The following is a 21,664-nucleotide window of genomic DNA, read 5'->3' on the forward strand; positions in this document are numbered from 1 at the left end:
GGCTTGGGCTTCCCATGTTCTCCCAGAACACACGACCCAAGTCCGTCAACAAATGACTTATTCCACTAAAGGTCATTGTTACACTACCGCCCTAATCCCAAATTACGTGTATTACGTTTATGGGCTCCATATTATATGCTCGTTGATCTCCCCGTATTAAGATATCGAATGCCCGTTAATTAAGTCAAGTTACTGACAACTACATTAATCAACTTCTTATATCCTTGAGTAGTACCACTCAACCTCATTGTCATGTCGGATTAAATCCACCTACAGGGTTTACATGACAATCCTTATAAGCTCCTTAAGGGGACATCATCAACCCGACTTCTTGCGGGTCACAGATTCCTTTTATAATCAACAACACACCTTACATACAATGTCATTACCCAATCCATCGAGTCTGTTGATTCACAAATAAATCTCACTCATTGATGATTTAAAGCAATGTACAATGCACATAAGTGCCCGTTATTATATCCGGATTAAGAGGACAATCATCCATAATAACAGAGGTGTTTGTTCTCTTATATAGTCAGTATAAAGAGAAACAACCTCACTTGGTCCTGTTCAATACACACAAATTAAAGTGTACTAGTGTAATCCTGTAGTCAAGATAGACTAATACCAGATTATACTTCAACCATACCAATGGTTTGTCCAAATCCATCTAGGTTGTAAACGTTTACTTATACTTTATAAGGTACTGATGATATAATCTTCTGTGTGTCACCACACACCATATCATTTACAACATAAAGTATTAGACGCATGCATATAACTAATAACTTATATAGTATGTATAATATTTGCCCATATGATTCTCATTCAAAATATAAAGAATTAGAGTTAATACAAAAGTAATGCTTTTAGTATATAACCCTATCACAAACATCATAGATGACTCTACAGATGCTAGTGTTCTGTGAGCTTCTTTGATTTGGTGTCAAAATTTTTGACCTGAACTCAATATTGCTGCCAAGAACATAATTTTTCTTTGACCTGAACTCGATATTGCTGCCAAGAACAAGATTTTCTTTTACCTGAACTCGACATTACTGCCAAGAGCAGAATTTTCTTTGACCTGAACTCAACATTACTGTCAAGAACATGATTTTTTTTTACCTAAACTTGACATTGCTGCCAAGAACAGGATTTTCTTTGACCTGAACTCGACATTGCTGCCAAGAACAGGATTTTCTTTGACCTAAACTTGACATTGTTGCCAAGAACAGGATTTCCTTTGACCTAAACTCGACACTGCTGCCAAGAATAGGTTTTTCTTTCACCTGAACCAGACATTGCTGCCAAGAACAGGATTTTCTTTGACTTGAACCAAACATTGCTACCAAGAACAAGATTTTCTTTGACCTTAACCCGACATTGCTGCCAAGAACAGGATTTTCTTTGACTTGAACCCGACATTGCTGCCTAGAACAGGATTTTCTTTTACCTGAACTCGCCATTGCTGCCAAGAACATGATTTTTCCTTCATTGACCTGGTACCAAGATGACTCACCATTCCAGGATTTTGCTTTCTTTGACCTGTTATCAAGATAATTCTACAGATACTAGGATTTATGATATTTGTATCGATGCTGCCTTTGGAAATTTCAATCCTTTATTGAATGCATAAATTTGAAAAATAAACCATGAAAATTATCATATTTTTTTATTGATAAAATACTTTCAAATTGCTTACATTTTGAGGCTTTGCTAATACTTCACCTTCCCAGTTTGCCGTTAGTTTGCCTGCCCCTTTCTCTTTAGTTTCTTAAGTGACCACTTTCAAGACCAAATTACCTTCCTAAAAATGTCTTTCTCTTACTTTCTTGTTGAAAGTTTTTTTGAGCTGCTGATGGTATGTGTCAAGCTTTAATCTTGTTTGATCTTTTTTTTTCCTAGATTGAGGACTTCTGTTGCCATTGATAGGGTTATATATTAAAAGCATTACTTTTGTATTAACTCTAATTATTTATATTTTGAATGAGAATCATATGGGCAAATGTATGCATATTATATATGTTATTAGTTATATGCATGTGTCTAATACTTTATGTTGTAGATGATATGGTGTGGACAAACAGAAGATCATATCATCAGTACCTTATAAAGTATAAGTAATCGTTCACAACCTAGATGGATTTGGACAAACCATTAGTACGGTTGTAGTATAATTTGGTATTAGTCTATCTTGACTATAGGATTATACTAGTACACTTTGTGTGTATTGAATAGGACCAAGTGAGGTTGTTTATCTTTATACTGATTATATAAGAGAATAAACACCTCTGTTATTATGGATGCTTGTCCTCCTAATCTGGATATAATAACGGACACTTACATGCATTGTACATTGCTTTAAATCATCAATGAGTGAGATTCATTTGTGAATCAACAAACTCGATTGATTGGGTAATGACATTGTATGTAAGGTGTGTTGTTGATTATAGAAGGAATCTGTGTCCCGCAAGAAGTCGGGTTGATGATGTCCCCTTGAGGAGCTCAAAAAGATTGTCATATAAACCCTGCAGGTGGATTTATTCCGACATGACAATGAGGTTGAGTGGTACTACTCAAGGACATAAGAAGTTGATTAATGTAGTTGTTAGTAACTTGACTTAATCAACGGACATTCGATATCTTAAACGCGGGGAGATCAATGAGCATATAATATGGAGCCCATAAATGCTGACACGTAATTTGGGATTAGGGTGGTAGTGCAACAATGGCCTTTAGTGGAATAAACCATTTGTTGACGGACTTGGGCTATGTGTTCGGGGCGAACATGGAAAGCCCAAGCCCGTCAGAAGGCCCAACCCTAATTTCTCCTCATGGTCCCTGTTGTAGCCTATAAATAGAATACTCTTTCTCTCTGGCCGAAATTAACCTATTCACTATTCATTGTTCTGAAAAAGAGGCAAGAAAAGTGGATCTGAATTCGTTTATGATCTTGAGAGAAAGAAGGGGGTTGGTAGATCGTTGTCCACACAACGTCCAATCTATTCTAAACGAATACAACAGAAGATCAAGAAGTTGATTTTGGATTTCATAAAGCTTGGATTCTTAGAGTTATCTAAACCGATTCTCAAAGATATGTTTCCCAATCACAAATCGTGGACACCCATTAATTCCGCTGCGCGTGGTGTTTGCGGTTTGTAGAAATAGTCATTCTGAAATAACGGTTCCTACAGCCATTACTTCATCATTTTGGCCATTCATTAGGACTTTGGTTCTGGATGTGGATACCACCATTTCTGATGGAGTTACTGCTTCCATGCCATATGCTAGAGTGAAAAGAGATTCTCCTGTCGCAGTTCGTGGTGTTGTTCTATAAGCCTAGAGAACACTATTGAGTTCATCAACCCATAGACTTTTCTTCTTTTCCAATTTTTTCTTTATATTATCCATGATTATTTTATTCGTTGCCTCTGCTTGCCCATTACCTTGAGCATAATATGGTGCAGATGTGAAGTGCTTTACCTTGTATGATTTAAAGGAAGCTTTTACTTTTCTACCCTCAAACTGGGGCCCGTTATCCGATATGATATCATAAGGCAATCAGTATCGACATATTACTCTTTCGAAGATAAAATTTATCACATCTTTCTCTTTTATGTGTTGCAGCGCTATGGCTTCTACCCATTTGGTGAAATTGTCTATGACAGCGAGCATGAATTGTCTTATACCTCTTCCTGATACTAAAGGACCGATAATATCCATGCCCCACAGGGCAAAAGGTCACGAATTCGATACGCAGTGCAACTCTTTAGCTGGGACATGTATATCTTTTCCATGTATTTGCTAATGATCTCCCAGCTGAATGATTTCTACATTCTCCTTCGTGAAGTTTAGCAATGATTAAATGCACATCTGCAGATGATAAACATTTCAGATGTGGTCGTCCTAGATTTTTCCAATATAATTCATTATCGAGCAAAACATATCTTTGAGCACTTGATTTAATCTTTCTAGCTTTATTTTTATCCTCAGGTAATTTACCATCGGATAAAAATGATATATATGCTTCCGTCCATGACGCCCCTAGCGTGTCAATTTTCATAACCTCTGATTCATCGATATCGATGCTTGGCTTCTGTTGAACTCCGATGTGCAAGGTATGACCCTAAGAATTTTCCAACATTGCTGCAACATAAGCTAAGGCATTGGCGTGCCTGTTTTCATTTCTATTGAGGTATTGAAGCTGATAGGGTTATATACTAAAAACATTACTTTTGTATTAACTCTAATTATGTATATTTTAAATGAGAATCATATGGGCAAATGTTATGCATATTATATATGTTATTAGTTATATGCATGCGTCTAATACTTTATGTTGTAGATAATATACACGTAGAAGATCATATCATTAGTACTTTATAAAGTATAAGTAAATGTTCACAACCTAGATGGATTTGGACAAACCATTGGTACGGTTGTAGTATAATCTGGTATTAGTCTATCTTGACTACAGGATTACACTAGTACACTTTGTTTGTATTGAATATGACCAAGTGAGGTTGTTTCTCTTTATACTGACTATATAAGAGAACAAACACCTCTGTTATTATGGATGTTTGTCCTCTTAATCCGGATATAATAACAGGCACTTACGTGCATTGTATATTGTTTTAAATCGTCAATGAGTGAGATTCATTTGTGAATCAACAAACTCGATGGATTGGGTAATGACAATGTATGTAAGGTGTGTTGTTGATTATAGAAAGAATCCGTGACCCGCAGAAAGTCGGGTTTATGATGTCCCCTTGAGGAGCTCATAAGAATTGTCATGTAAATCCTGCAGGTAGATTTAATCCGACATGACAATGAGGTTGAGTGGTACTACTCAAGGACATAAGAAGTTGATTAATGTAGTTGTCAGTAACTTGACTTAATCAACGGGCATTCAATATCTTAAACACGGGGAGATCAACGAGCATATAATATGGAGCCCATAAATGTAATTTGGGATTAGGGCGGTAGTGCAACAATGACCTTTAGTGGAATAAGCCATTTGTTGATGGACTTGGGCCATGTGTTCTGGGCGAACATGGGAAGTCCAAGCCCGTCAAGAGGCCCAACCTTAATTTCTCCTCATGGTCCCTGTTGTAGCCTATAAAAAGAAACCTTTTCTTCTTTGCCGATTTCACTATTCACTTGATTGGAAAAAGAGAGGCAAAGAGAGAAAGAAAGGGTGGTAGATTGGTGCCAACACAATGTCCATTCTAAGGATATGAATACAACAGAAGATCAAGAGGTTGTTGATTTCGTAGATCTTGGATTCTCAGAGATATCACAGCTGATCTAAAGGTATGAATTTCTAACCAAAATCGTGAGAATCTTTATTCCGTTGTACATGGTTTTCACGGTTTGTAAACTGCGACCATAATGGTTCCTACAGAAGCCTTATCTTATTGAAATCTCTTAGCTTAGTTTTTATAAAACTCAAGTAATCCACCATGTTTTCACATTTTGTTGAATATTCTCCATTAATTTGGTTGACGACCTGCTGTGAGTCACTAAAGATTGACAAATCTTTCACTTTGAGAGACTTGACCATCTCTAGTACTGCGATTAAAGCTTCATATCCGGCCTCGTTATTTGATGTATGGAACCCTAATGTCAGCGTGGTTTTGAGCCTTTGGTTATCGAGTGTTACTAAAACCACTCTGATACCGCATCCCTTACTCCCTGATGATCCATCAAAAAATAGTCTCCAACCAATTGTTCCAGCCCATGGATCATCTACATCGATAATAACATCAGGCTCTTGTAACTTCGAGAATTCCTCTTCTTCCATGCCCCAACTAGCATCTTCGCATGGAAAATCAGCAAGGAAGTCTGCCAATATCTGACTCTTCTCCGATACCCTGTTTTGGTATTCGACACCAAATTCATTTATCAGTACCGACGTTTTGGACATTTTTCTTGACTTAGCCATTTTTGCCAAAGTCTGCTTTAATGGGAGATTCGTCATAACAATCACAGAGTGTGATTGAAAATATGGCTTCAACCTCTGAGACGAGAATAAAAGCGCTAAAGCGTACTTTTCCAGTGTCGAATACCGTGTCTCTGCCTTGAGCATTATTTTGCTTTGAAAATACACTGGTCTTTTAACACCGTTTTCAACTTTAACCAACACTGAACTTATAGCAATTTATGATACAGCCAAATAGAGAAGCAACCTTTCTCCCTCATTTGGTTTTGTAAGTGTCGACATTTCTTGCAGATATTTCTTTAACTTGGAAAACTCCTCTTCATATTCTTCATTCCAACAAAATTTAGTATTTTTCTTAAGCAATTTGAAAAGTGGCTTACATTGATCTAAAGTTCAGGAAATGAATTTGTTGAGAGCAACTATTTTTCCAGTCAACCTTTGTATTTGCTTTCTCGTTGTTGGCAATGGCATCCGTTGAATTGCTCATATCTGATCTAGATTAGCATCGATACCTCGCTTGGTAACAATATATCCCAAGAACTTTCTAGAACTAACACCGAAAGTACACTTCTCTGGGTTAAGCTTCATGTTAAATTCTCTCAATATCCGAAATACGATATCGAGATCTTTCACATGGTCTTTAGCTCTCATGGATTTTATAACCATATCGTCGATATACACTTCGACGATTCGCTTAATGAGCTTTTTAAACATTTTTTCCACTAACCTTTGATAAGTAGCTCCTGCGTTTTTCAACCTAAATGACATTCTAATGAAACAATATATACCTCTATTTACGACGAACGCCGTTTTGAGTTGATCCAAAATAGCCATTAGAATCTGGAAATATCCTGAATATCCATAGCAGAAGCTAATTAATTCGAACCCCACTGTCCGATCTACCAACTCATCTATCCTTGCCATTGGATAGTGATCTTTGGGACACTTCTTATTTACATTGGTAAAGTCGACACATATTCTTACTCTACCATCCTCTTTAGGCACTACGACTATATTCGCAAGCCATTCAGAGTGATCCACCTATTTAATTATGCCATTGTCCAATATTTTTTGTATTTCAACTTACACCGCTTCTTTATATATTGGTCTAACTTTCTAATGCTTTTGATGGACATGAGTTGCATTCTCTTCCATATTCAACTTATGTGCACAAATAGCTAGGTCGATGCCTGTGAGATCCGCCATCGACCAAGCAAAAACATCTTGATTTTCTCTTAAGAACATCATCAATTCATCCCTTATATCCAAAGGCATCTTTTATATTCATTGGACATGAGCTGTACCAATGAATGTATGACGTTCATTATTTATTATGCCAATATCAACCTTTTCCACTATCTTTATTGTTTTTCTTACCCAGAGCTCTTTATTTTGTTTTAGCTCTTGTGTAAACTTTACCTGCTCCTGTATCTGCAACATATCGGTATCGAGCGGTAAAGTATCCTGTAACTGCTAGCTAGAACTTTCCAAGACGCCCTGGTATTCTTCTAATAGCAGCTTTTTATCCTAACGAATAGTGATTTTGCTAGGAATAAGAAAACTAAATTATTCTACGTTTAGATCAAAGTTCTACTCTCGATTATCATGCAATAACTTGAGTAAAGATTCGTTTCACTCATAGTTGCTTAAAACATGACAATTTCACTAATTTAACAATTAACCAATATGATGAGAGTAATTATTGTGACTATAACTAATATGGTAAAAACTATGATTTAAGATATTCTAATTTAAATTATGACAATTGAATAATAAGATTGAATATGAGAAGGAATTAAGGAGATTTGATATCCACCTTGATTAATCTCTAACATGTTAGTATGGAGTTTGTTGCAAATCCTAATCTTTATGTTTTCACACAAGATTTAACATAAAGGTTATGTTTTTTTTATCCCTAATTATTCATGGCATCTCTAACCAACTAATAATTAGCATGAGAGGAAGTTGAAACCCATTCTCATGGTGAATAAACTACCCTCTAGAATTGAAGCTCTTTAATGCAACTATTCTATATTAACACATCAAGTCTTCATCAAAGCTTCAATCAAACTCCTCTAATGGAGGTTTAGCTATGGTTCATTATACTGTCATGGAATACATAAGAAGAAGAAGAAATAATTAAAAGAACACTTGTATTGAAAATTTACTTGTATTGTATTAATGGTGGCTAGGCCAATAAAACATAAAATTAGGTTTAGACTAAATTCAATAACTAATGGGAGGGAGAGATAAATTAATTAACTAAGGGTTGAGATATGAGAGGGAATAGTTAGAGTTTTGCCTTACTCCTCTTTATATAGGAGAGGGCTAGGTTTACAATTTCGTGCATGGGCTTTGGAGCTATGTTTTGGGCCACTAAATCAAGCCCAAAACCTAATTACTTAAGTTCAAAATGGATTTCTCTTATAGAAATTACTTCAATAGCCTTTTTGTTCATTTTTACTCCTTTGATTAGATTAAGGCTTGAACCATTAGAAAGCTCTTTCCGAGACGGTCGTTTTGACATATAATGTGTCCAATTCCGAGATCTGAGTCCAAAGATACGGCTTGTGAAAATTCTATTGACTTCTATGCTTTATTTCTACCCGCGTTGATTTTGATTTTTCAGCTTTGACTAGGCTTTAAAAAAGTTTTTCTCCTTGAAACTTGGGCTTTAACCATAGAACTTCTTAGCAAGCAACCTTTGCTCCTTTCTTTTGCAAAAGTGACATATTTCTTCACATAATTGATTCCAAGACCTGAAATACACAAAAATACGTAAATAATACTAACTCTTATTTATTAAAAACATAATTGGTCTATATATAATGTTATTAAGGGGTTAAAACTACAGTTTTGGGCTCTTATCACGCCCCCAGTATCTTGACTATTTTCTTTCATCATACCTTTAACAATTACGAAATTACACTTCTCAGATTCTGATTGGTATTCCCCTTATTTCGTGTAATCTGTATGATGTTGGGAACCGGATGATTTAATAGAAAGTACTTGGTATGGCACTTATGTCATGAATCCACTTCCTTCCCAAGATTGCATTGTACGTGATCGGAATGATGCTTGATGACTACGAACTTTGTCATCACAATTTGAGGTCTAGCTCGCATTGGCAATTTTATCTCCCCTACTGGCTTGGTGGAGCTTCCGTTAAATCCATACAGATTGAATTAGTGCTTTTAGATGCGATTCATCGAGACCAATGCTCGTAAAAACTATCCATAATAGAATGTTAACCAAGCTACCGTAATCCACCAAGACCTTCTGAACGTCATAATTGGATATTCGTATCGTGATTAACAAGGCATTATCATGTGGCAACATAACCTTTGACAAGTCGTCAGGTACGAACATTATCGCTCCAGGTATACTGGTCGATACTAAACTTTGATTTACGGGAATGGGCCCAACATTGACTTCGAGAACTTCTTTTACTGTCGATATCTTTCTTATTTTATCACGAATTATTTTTTTCTAAAGAATCTCCCCTTTATAGATCATATTGATTACGCCAAGGGGTTTTTCATGTATGGCAGCAGTCTTCTCTGGTCTGACATCAGCTGCCATCTTTCATTAATCTATCAATTTCTTTCAACAGTTGCAAACATTTGTTTGTCTTATGATTCTTGACCTTATGAAAGTGGCAATAAGGCTTACCCTTTATTTCCTTGAGAGTGTATTGTGGCCATATTACAAATCTTCTTTCGCCACCCTCTTTAAAATATCTTCAAGTATGGTATTGATGGTGATAAAATTTATAGGATCCAGCTCTTCTTTTAGTGTTCTTTCATACCTCCTTCTTTGTTGTGGTTGATTATCTCGACTTGTATAATTCTCCTGAGGTCTTTTGTTGTATGATTGATAAGTGCTCAAAAAGTGTTATTTAACCCTCAATTATGCCTCTTGTTTAGCCATCTTAGTGGACTAATAGTGTTTATAAGTTGTGTTTTAAGATTCTACAGGTGAAAAAGAGAGTTTTGTAGAATATTAGAGAAAATGGGGTAAAACGAAGCAATTCAGAGCATTAAGGATCACATGGGAGGCCCGTGGACAATCATGGAGAAAGCTAAGGAATTGGAGCTGTTAAAGATGTGACTTGGACCTATTTTAAAGTCTATTTGGAAGCCCAAGGCCAAAAGATTCGTTGTTTGGACCAAAGCCCTTAAAGAGGATAGAAGGATAGAAGCGTAAGAAGAAAAATCGGCTTATCGTGCGGGGCGATGTATCGAAGCGTCGAGGACGCATTGATTGCGTTTGGGGCGATAAATCAGCGTCCGGCATTGATTAAGTCCGGGGCGCATGAATAATGCGTCGGGCGCATGAATCGACTCTTGTAGCCAATTCCTTCCTCGGTTTGAAGACGAAGTCGGACTCTGGAAAAGTCTATTTGTATTAGGAAACAAATGACGGTTTGGAATGCTTCTAGAGCTCATTGTAACCCCTATAAATAGAGGACCTAAGTGCCTCATGTAATTTGCCAATTCACTTATATTCTTGTCTCCTTAACTTGAGGGCGAGAGAGAGATTAATAATAAAAGATCGGTTTTAACTAGGCTGAGTCTTAATAAATTAGTCTTTCTAGTCTTATGTTCTTCGACTCTTCTTCTTCTTCTCGTTCTTTGTGTTCTTCCTTCTATATGGAAGGCTAATCTTCTCCTTCAAGGGAGGAGATGAAGCCCGGTGCTTAAGGTTTAATGATTCTTCCGGTTCATGGTGTTCTTCATTAGGTTAGTTCTTTTTATGTTTTTAGTTATTAGTTCCATTGCCCACACCAGGGGATGGAAGTATAGATTAAGATTTTTATTTATTACAATTGAATATCATGCTAGTTTAGGGTTTTATTTATTGCAATTGAATATTTGCTAGTAATATGCTTTTATTTATTGCAATTGAATATAATGCTAGAATAGAGTTTTATTTATTGTAATTGAATATTATACTATTATTCTCTACTTTTCTTCTAATTGTGTAGTGTTTTAGAGTAAGGGAAGTATTCCTTGTGTTTGCCTTAGATGGTGATTCATTGAATAGCTGCCCAAGCTCACATAAAAGGAAAGAAGATACTAGTAACATGAACATAGGAACAATCTTAAGTAGAGTTAATTGTTTAACGATGTTTCACCCAAAAAGGCATCGGCACTTTCGCCGATTGCCGATTGTAGTCTACTTGGAGAACAACATGAAGCAAAAAGTCATTGAATCAAAAGCATTGGTGGATTTGAATCTCTTGAATCTATCTCTCTCATATTCTCTCGCTATTTCCAATTCTTAGTTTTAGTATAAGTTTAGTTAGTTAGTTTAGTTTAGTTTAGTTTAACATTAGAATCTACAATATCTATAATAATAGTTTTAATCCCTCAAACCCCCTTTCCAATCCTGTCCTTCATATAAACATACACTTAAAAGTGGAACGATACCTTACTCATCCTTTACTTATTGAGGGATAATTAGGTTTTGATACGTTTCTCTTTTGTTTAACGACCATCATCTATCTACATCATCCATACCACATCTACATACACAAAAAGAGGTAGTGTCAATGATCTCAAGGAGTCTCGACTCTCATGTCGATCTCGATTATCCCTGTCTCTCTTTCCTGATTCTGATACTTGCAGTACAGTTTGCACTGTGGTTGCTTGTGTACCTTCTTCCACCCGAATATCTCTGTCATCTTTGTCATACAGTTCCTCCAGACTTTTAACTTCCTTGCACAAGAGATATTTGTGCACATCTGATCCTGGAACCCAACCCGTTTGGAAAGCCATGATAGCCATCATCTCTGACTCGTCAAGCTTCTCCACTGATTGAGTTTTGGCCTTAAACTAGGCCAAAAAATCTTTTAATAATTCCTTCTTTCCTTGTTTCAATTGGAATAAAACCGACACATACTTCGGTTTTACCCTTTGATGACCATAATTCGTGAGGAGTTTCTCCTAAATCTCACGAAAGCAAGAAATGGTCCCTTAAGGTATCTTACATAACCATTTCAGTGCTTTGCCTTTTAAGATTGAGGAAAATGATCGACATAGCACCTAATCCCAATACTCAGTTCCATAATATATCAAGAACTGGTGTCAGTAGTTGAAAAGATGGTCCATTGGGTTTGTAGTCCCATCATATTGAGTGAATTAGGATTTTTGAATTTTGGGGGTAATGACACACTTTCTATCTCCTTTTTCAGAGGGTTTCGACCTACGTCATCAACTAATTTACGAACCGAGGCTGATACTTTCTCCAGCAGCTAATCCCCGAATTGTCTTTGCATCATTTCTTTCATGATCGGCTAGGGTGCTTGTTTAACCTCTTCCTCTTATACCACCTTTGGTGTTGTTTTTGCCACTGATTGTACCTCTTCGAGATGGTTTTTCCTCACTTCCTCGAGATGGCTCTTCCTCGCTACTGGAGTGCCCGAACTCGACTCAGCCCCATCTTTCTCATATAAAACTTCCACTGCACGCCTCTCGTTCTCTTCCCTAACTGCTTTGTTTTCTGCTATCAGAGCCTTGTTTTGTTAACATGCTCCTTAAACTTTTTTAACAAGACTTGCAAAGAAATCTTTTCCTCATGTATCTTTTCTACTTCCTCCAATAATCTACTTACTGAACGTCTTGTTCTTTGTTACTCATTTTAGATGTCACTTGAGAAGTACTTTCTTCATTTGCTGCTACTGCCTTACTTGTTATGACACACTTTGGAGGCATTGTAAAAAGAAGATGAATACTCCATTGATCTCACAGAACATCCTTGAACACGAACGATTACTCTTTACCACAAATGTCTAAAAACAGATTCGATCTCAAAGAAAAAGAAAAGAAAAACTTTTCCTGTCTTTGATTCACGGACGGCGCCAATGTAAGATGGAAACTCTTTCTCTAAAGAATTTGTATCAAATGAATGTAGATGAAGCTTTTGCAATGAACTAAACTAGGGTTTTTATTGATCTCTAATGGTGGAAATACAATCGCTCATTCTCTCTCTCATTATCTCTCTCTCTGTTACACTTTGTTTGGGGAAGATCGAATGAATCCTTTAATCTCTCTTGATCATCACTTTATATAGTCCTCCAGCTGAAGTCTTATCCAATTGTGTCTTGACGCGTGTCCATTCCCTTTATTCTTCTTCTTCCTTCTTTCTTTTTCTTTCCCGCGTTTCTCTATAGCACATGAACTTAAGAGCAAGATATCGACAATCATGTCAATATCTCAAGTTAGTTATGAAATTACGAGCTGAAATATCGGGTTGACGATATTTGCCCACGACATATGGTGCGGAGATAACGGCTATTTCCCAGAGTGACGATGATGATGCGAGTGGTGATGATGATGATGATGAAGAAGACGAGCACTGTGGTGAAGTGGAAGTGTCTTCTGTAGTTGTGGCAGATGCGGGTTCGGATACGTGGAAAGGGAAGGCTGTGGTAGATACTAATGTGCCACTCAAGGGGACGAGTGTTAGAGCTTCATGGCTGTGGTTGTTGTCCAGTCAGCGAAAGCAATGGAAGCGACTTTCGTGACTGGCAAGGAGGCAGTGAAAGATGTAGGTGATGGTGAGGCGGTGCTCATGTCTTCTTGAATATGTTGTTGTTTTTATAGAGTTTTGGTGAGGATTTGTGATTGATGTGGCTCTAAGTAACCTGATACAATAGAGTGTGTCTTGTGTTTCTCGTCTTTCTTACTTCTTTTTCCATGGTAGAAATAGCGAGTCATTTTCCACTGGGGGAGGCCCAGTAGGGCTCGTTATAGGATGCCTGTTAATTGATTGTTACTTTGAGTTTGCATCTTGTCTTTCCTTTTGTTGTCTTGTCTTCATGTGATCTACATATTGATAACCTGTAAAAAAACTCAATTAGATTATTCTAACTTCATTCTTACGGTATCAATTATTTATTTTCTACTCTCACATATATATTCATGCAATATATAGAGTACGGAATCGTTCCACTCTTAATCTATCTAGACTTAAACGAATTCAACTAATCAAACACAAAGAACAATGGTGAGAGTAATGTGTGATGTGAAATTTCTATTCTACGATTATACTATGGATTCAAATAACTCTAAATTAACTAAACTAATAAAAATAGCGTTTCGATGGAAGAAAAAGTTATAGAGAAGAGTGATCAATCCACCTAATAACTAGTTTCATGCAAGAATCAAATTATTCATTGAAAAAGATCATATTTAGGTTTTCACGCAACGATTCAACCTAAAGCCTCAGCCTTTATCGTCCCTAGCAACAACCTACATCTCTATAGTCATTATTAGTAGCATGTAGGATCATTACAACCAAGTCTCTCGACTTAATTATAACAATCCCTAGTTTAATTTATCATATGCTTATTTTGGAAGTTATACAATAAACTAAACTCATTGAAACACATACACAATGAAATAATTCTACTAAGCAATTTATTCCTCATTAGGTTTCATAATCACTCCCTCTAATGGGGGGGGATTAGCCTAATATCATTGAATTTATTAAACTAAAATAATGAAAGGAAAACATCATGTAAATTAAACTAAACTTGATTATACAAATAGAACAAGTCATTATTGAATAAGTATTAAACTATATTAATCTATTTGAACAATAACAATAATGATTTAAAATGAATTAAAACTAAAATTAAAACTAATTTAGAACTAAGATTATGAATAACTACTTATCAAATTAAAACAAACTAATTAATTGAATGTAAAAACTAGATCTAAACTAAGTTCTTGGATAAAAATGCTAAGTAAAAAGCTAGATGCTTAAGAGCTAAGTCTTTGTCTCTTGATATTAAAGAGACAAGATCCACAAATTCGTGCATGGGCTGAGGAGCCATGTTTTGGGCCAAAAAATCGTGCCCAAAACCTTATTACTTCAGTCCACAAGGGGGTTTTCAGCCGGATTTGACTTCAACAGCATTTTCATCCATTTCTGCTCCTCTGATTGGGTCAAGACTTAGACCATTGGAAAGCGCTTTCCGAGCTGGTCGTTTTGATATAAGGTAGGCCCAATTCCGAGGTCTGAGTCTAAAGATACGGCCTTCGGAAGTTCTGTTGACTTTTGTGCGCTGTTTCTGCCCGCATTGACTTTGACTTTTCGACTTTGATCGGGCTTTAAAAAGGCCTTTTCTCCTTGAATCTTGGCCTTTTATAATAGAACTTCTTAATTAGCAACCAACCCTTGCTCCTTTATCTCGCAAAAGGAGCGCATTTATGCACATATTCGACTCTAATGCCTGAAATACACAAAAACACGATAACAGTACTAACTCTTACTTATTAATCACATAATTGGTCTAAAGCAATATTGTTAAAGCGGTTAAAACTAGAGTTTTGGGCTCTTATCACATATCATGTTAGCTTGTAAACATAAGGAATGTGAGTAGAAAAGGTAACCTTGTAAGTTTGCCATATTTGTAGGTGAAGTGTATCTAGTACTTCTTGGAAATTGTTGTTTTGGGAAGTGTAACTGTCACTTTGAGACTTGTAGTTGTTAAATGTGAAAGTTACGTTAGTTATCAAACCAAGTGTGTAAGGTGTCGCTTGAGGGGTGGTGAGCTCTTCTTAAAAAAAGGAGAGTCAGAGATGGCATGTTGAGATATGGAGATCAAGAAAGTTGGACTTGACATATGCGGTTGAGATTCTACACAGATTTTGTTGAGATCGTGGCCTTTAAAGATGATATAGATTAGAGGGTTGGGAGGCAGTGAGCTTGCCTATAAAAAGTGTTTCAAAATTCATTGTCATTTGCGTACTTGGAGAGTTTTTGCCAAAAATTGCTGCCATTTTTGCTGTGGTCCTTCGTTGTTCCTCCTGTTTTTTCATTTTGTCTAGTTTTTGTTTGGGATTCTTGGACTTGTAGTGTAGCAAGTGTTGAAGTGTTGGTAGAGTTGTTATTGGTTTAGGTCATTTATAGTACTGTTGAGAGCTGAGGAAGAAAAAGAAGTGGCGTTGTGGTTATGCCAGTGGTAGTTTGTATAAGGTGGTGGAGAGTTTTTTTAGGTTTCTTGGAGATGGTGGTTTTTGGTGGGAGAGATGGTGGAGGGAGTTGTTTGGCTTGATATAGGTGGTGGTTGTAGAGGGAGAGTTGCTAATATGTAGCAAACTCGTGGTGTTGGTAGGTAATATTCTGCTCGACCCTTATGGGGGTTGTGTTTAGGAATGGGTGGTCTCAAAAAATGATGTGCCGCATTAGTGGATGGTGTGATTGCATTGCCCAAGGGAACTCGGACCTGGTGGAGAAGGACAAATGTGAAGTTTATGTTTCACCAGGTTGAGTGGCGTTGTCATGTCGCTGAAGGGGGCGTGAATACACGAGGAAGAGATTTTGACAGGTTGCTTGGTCGATGAAGGAATGCTTTGAGCAAAACATCCTTGATCGAGTGCCTTAGATGTCTGGCTTGTCCTATGGCATTGGTGATCCACATGAAGGGATTAACCATATGTTGGGACAAGTGATTCTTCTGGTAGTGGTGAATCCCCATACTTTTTGCGTTTGTGGCGCCTTCGATGGGGACAACGTAACGGTGTGTGGGCTCGCTATGCGTGTTTTGACTGGGTTGTCATTCCTGCTTGCCTTGGGTTGTTGGTTCTAGGTGAATCAAGTGGTCTTCTTTGGCGGCGTCAATGCTCAGGTGGTGGTGATGCTAGTCTCATACTGGCTTGGAACCACTCGATTGTCGCTGGGTGCTGGTCGGGGCATTTGTGAGTCGAGAGAAATAGAGAAGAGGCAGTCGTAGGCCTTGGCCTTTCTCTTTTTCTGAAGTGTTCTCATCGCTTGGTGTTGCGAGAGACTTTGGTGGTGTCAATGCATCGACAGAGCTGATGATGATGCCGACGATCCAGTGGAATCTTCAACTTTTGATCAGGGCGATACGAGCACTCAGTGTATGTAGAGAGTGATGGAGTGATTTGTAATATGAGAAATGTAATCTAAGAGGATGACTTGTACCCATGTAATATGAGAATGTATGATGTGGTGAATAATAAAAAAATTCCGCTATCTTCGATATCTGTTGGAAGAAATTTTTTGCTTGTATGTGATTGATGTAGCTAGCATATTGCTTATGACTTGTTGCATGTTGTTGTTTAGGACTTGTTGTCGAATGGTTCGACTGAACGAATGGAAAAGAAGGGGTGGCAACCCTCAGTGTGCTGAGGAATGATCGATCGAGTCCTTGAAAAGTTGTTCTAGGACTTATTGTAAGAGTTGAGACTGTGGTAGTCGATTGGGTCTCTGAGAAGTCGTTGTGAGACTTGGTAATAGATACATGTAGATGTTGTGTCCAGCAAATGGTCTCAGTTAATGTAATCGGGAGAGGGCTTATTGATAAGAGCCCAAAACTGTAGTTTTAACCCCTTAATAATCATACTGTTAGACCAATTATGTGAATAATAAGTAAGAGTTAATACTGATTACGTGTTTTTATGCATTTCGGGCTTCAAAGTCCATTATGTGCGAAAATGTGCCACTTTAGCGAGATAAATGAGCAAAAGTCGCCAGAAGAACTTCGAATGCCATATCTTTGGACTCGGACCTCGGATTGAGGCCTACCTTATGTCAAAACGACCGGCTCGGAAAGAGCTTTGTAATGGTCCAAGTCTTGACCCAATCAGAGGAGCAGAAGTGGACGAGAAGTCTGTGGAAGCCAACTGCAGCTGAAGAGGCCTTTTTGGACTGAAAGAATTGGGTTTTGGGCCTGATTCTCTGGCCCAAAACATGGCTCCAAGCCCATGCACGATTTTTGGATCTGGATGTATAAAAACAAAAGCTTGACTCAGTGTTAATGGCAGCCAGAGGGCAGTTAGGTTAGGTAGATAGCTTAGAATAGAAAGTAGCCATTAAAATAGCTTCTAGATCTAGATTTAATTGTTTTATTTAATTAGTTTCAAATCCGGTATTAGATTAAACCTTTGAATCTTGCTCTTCAATTTGATTAAATCAATAAAGTAGTATTCTTTATCAATTTCGATTTTTGTCATTTCCATTTCTAGATCTAATTTCAATTCTTGTTCTTATTTCATTTTAGTCATTAAATTAGATTTCATTATTGCTTAAATTAGTAAATTTTAATGCTTATTATTATGTGTAGTTTTAATTTAAATGGAAATGATTGCGGAATGATTCAAGGCTAAACCTCCATTAGAGGGGGTTGAGAAGCCTTGATGAAAGCTTGATTCCGTTTATCGTAGAGTCGTCGTAATTTCTATTCCACGCCAGAAATAATTAGTTCACCATGAGAATGGGTTTAATTGTTCACATGCTAGTTATTAATTGGTAGAAATGCCATGTGTAATTAGGGATTAGGAAGAACCGATTGTTCTGCGTAGCAGTTCAATTCGGATTACGACGACTCGTCGCTAGTGGATTAAGTTGAGTTAAGGTGGAATCAATCCCCCTCTAACTCCTTAACATCGAATCAACGTAGCATTCCCTTAATATTCTGATAACCGACTAGTTGCATCTTGTGGGTAGTTGCACCGTAGTTTAGTTGCCCCTTCGTAAAGCTCTCATTGACTTTAAGTAGAGTATTGAGACTAGAAAACAAGCATACGGAAGGACTAAGAGTGGAACGAACTTCCTACTCCACTCTATCTCATAGGATTGAGAGTAGAAGAAAACTTTGATAAACGCTCTAACAAAAGATAGTTTAGTTTACTTACGTTGTGAATTCATCGTTCATTTCGTAGGTAGACTATACATTTTACGTTTATCAAATGGCGCCGCTGCCATCTTAGTTTCACTTTCGTATTGTTTTCATAGTGTTAGTACTGTTTTTAAAGTCCCATTTCACCCACCCACCCTTGTTTGAATCATACTGTGGCTGTCCATTTTAGAGTTGAAAAATTCCGAGCAAAATTTACCTTTGGCGGCAGCCTCCTTGGCCAATTGACCGCCCTATGTTCTTGTGTTACCGATACCGAGCCCCCCCATGTGGAGCGCGACCCGCCCTAAAAACACTGTAAATTGAAAATACCTGAGCGAAAATGGCCTTCTATCTTGCCTTGGCCGCGCCACGTAAAAATTTTTGGATTTCGCGGTTTTGATTCGAACTTTGCTCTTTCATATTTTTCGGTGTTCTAACTTCTATATACACCGAACAAAGCGTAAACAAGACGCTATTCATAAAGCGCCGAAGCAAGGGCCTTGTCAATTATTCCTTTCTTCCAAACCTCGCATCTCTGTTAGAGGTTTTATACTAGTATATCGAATTGTTTGGAGTGTTGCATGTTTAGTTAAGCTCGACTTAGTCTTGCATGAGATTAAGGTCCGGTAGAACAAAACACCTAACGTAAATACACAACAACAACAACAAACAAATCTATCTAGTATACCACACACTACACCTCTAGCTACTATTTTACACACCCGATATAATGGGGAAGAAAGAGACTCCTCTCTCGGACTTCTACAAAGCCTTGAACGATAGCCCCAAATCTTGCATCGTTCTAGCGGACCCAGTGAGGGGATTTGAGAATCCTCCAAATATTTTTAATTTGTTACCCGTTTTCATGGTTTAGACCATGAAAAACCTTATCGGCTACATCGTAGGATTGAACAAGTCTTAACAACATTCCACCATCCTACGGTTGAGTGCGGAACAAATTAAATTAAAGGGTATTCCCTTTCACCTTAGGCGATAAAGGGCGTCTTGGTTAACTGCCCAAAGCCTAATTAATGGACTTCGTGGGCTAAACTTGTTCAAATTGTTTATGGAACATTTTTACCCACCCCTAAAGGCGGATGAGATGCTTTCCAAGATTCATTTCTTTCGACAAAATCCTCATGAATCATTTTGAGAGGCTTGGAATCGTTTCACCGATCTGCTTATAGAGTGTCCACACCATAACCTAGCAAAAGACATGTTAGTTAGTGCCTTTTTCAAAGGACTTCAACATCACCATAAAGAAGTCCTTGACATAATGAATGGGGGTAGTTTCTTAAGTAAAGGAGCCTCTCGGGGCTTATAAAATTTTAGGGACCAAACTAAAGCGAAATAATAATTGGGGTAGTGATGATATCCCCGCTCGCTAGTTCTACTAATACTGATTAAGGCGCGGGTATGTTTGAAATTAAACCGCGATTCGAGCTTAAAACTCTAATCGAATCACTCACTAAAAGGTAGAGGCCATTTCAATACAACAAAAGCCTATCCCGTCATGAATGTAAATTCAAACCCATGTAGTTTCTGTTGGAGTCCCCGAGCATCCCGACTCCCATTGTCCCTATAGCCTATGAACGGGGCTTCTTCCATTATTAGTGAACCTAAGCCCTTGGAGACAAAATCCCAACCGGTTGGAGAAATAACCAACAAGTCACACCTCGAGGGTACAATAATCAATATGTTAGGCCAGCGCCGCGGCTTTAACCAAGCTCCACTCGACAAGGGCGAGTCGGGGTAATTTTAATAATTATAACAACCAAGTGCAACCTCGACAAGGTCAAGCACAAGGTCAAGGTAATTATAATAATTATAATGCTAATAGAGGTATCGTTCGGTCAATAATAATTATCGAGAATCCACCTATAAATAATTCCGTGAAATAGTTCGATCCACACCACCCGACTACTACACCCACACAACCGGATCGCCTTGACACCTTTCATACAAGTGAGCCAAAAACTTTTCCAAACTATGGCTCAATCTAACCAACAACTTCTACAATCCGTTAATAATTTAACCCAACGGTTGGCTCAAGATAAAGCCCAAACCAAAGGTGTGTTGCCAAGTCACGCAATACATAATCCTAAAACAACAAACCACGACCTTTGAGGTAGCGGATAATACTAGTAATGAATTTGAAAATGTAGGTGAGATAAATGCCATCACCACTCTCCGTTCGGCAGAGTGGTTGATAACAAAAGTAACTATGCCTATAGTTACCCACCATAACCCTACACCTACTATTTTACTAGATACGAAATAGAAACTGAAGAGCCTACCACCGTAGAGGTACCCGTTACAACACAACCTAAAAAGCAGAAAGCCACGGTTAAACATCCGGTGATACCATTGCTAAATATAGACGAAAACCACCGTTTCCACAAAATTAGCCATGTTAACTAGGGATACAAATTCTGAGGAGATTAGGGGCGTTTTCAAGAATCTAACTATAAACCTTCCCTTCCTCGAAGCTATTAAAAGCTACCACATCATGCTAAGTTTCTTAAGGAATTGTGTACTACTAGGCGAAGACAAATATACCAAAGACACCTTTTTAACGAAACAATTCCCAACCTTATTTGCACATAATGGAATTGTTAAGTACAAGGACCACTGGTAGATCCTCTTGTACAATGCACCTTAGGAGATTCTATCTGACGACCCGGCGTTATTAGACACGGGGGCTAGTGTTAACTTACTCCCATTTTATTTGTATAGACAAATAGGTCTAGACAAGATGCAACCCACTAAAATGGCGTTGCAATTAGGCGATCGGTCTATTAAGTATCCTAAGGGTGTAGTCGAAAAATGTCTTTGGTAAAAGTTCGGGATTTCTACTATCCGGCTGATTTTGTAGTCCTCGATCTGAAGTCGCTAACGCTAGCGACTCTGTCGATTATTTTAGGGCGTCCTTTCACGGCAACTGCCAATGCTCATTAATTGCCGTGATGGTTCAATGTCCATGTCTTTTGGCCATCTTCTTTGTTGAAGTCAATGTTTTTAAAACAAGGACCGCGATTACCCGATTAGATCTATGGATGGAGAGGTTAGCA

General features: G+C 37.7%; 1 protein-coding gene across 1 annotated transcript; it reads right to left on the reverse strand.

The window, feature by feature from the left end:
- Positions 1-5,398: 5,398 nt before the first annotated feature.
- On the reverse strand, positions 5,399-11,730 carry LOC147477269 (uncharacterized). The gene is made up of 2 exons (XM_086585956.1): positions 11,601-11,730; positions 5,399-6,144 (listed from the first exon to the last, which is right to left on the reverse strand). The coding sequence occupies exons 1-2, from the start codon at positions 11,728-11,730 to the stop codon at positions 5,399-5,401; spliced, it is 876 nt and encodes a 291-aa protein (XP_086442082.1).
- Positions 11,731-21,664: the final 9,934 nt, after the last annotated feature.

Source organism: Coptis chinensis, chromosome 9 (genome assembly GCF_015680905.1).
Source record: "Coptis chinensis isolate HL-2020 chromosome 9, ASM1568090v1, whole genome shotgun sequence".
Taxonomy (NCBI): domain Eukaryota; kingdom Viridiplantae; phylum Streptophyta; class Magnoliopsida; order Ranunculales; family Ranunculaceae; genus Coptis; species Coptis chinensis.

Bases quoted from the DNA above. Each gene is read 5' to 3' on its own strand.
- LOC147477269 (XM_086585956.1), bottom strand. From the start codon at position 11,730: ATGGCTATCATGGCTTTCCAAACGGGTTGGGTTCCAGGATCAGATGTG. The intron at 6,145-11,600 runs GTACACAAGCAA...CTATAAGTTCAG, and splicing joins AGATATTCGGGTGGAAGAAG to TGTTGGTTAAAGTTGAAAAC.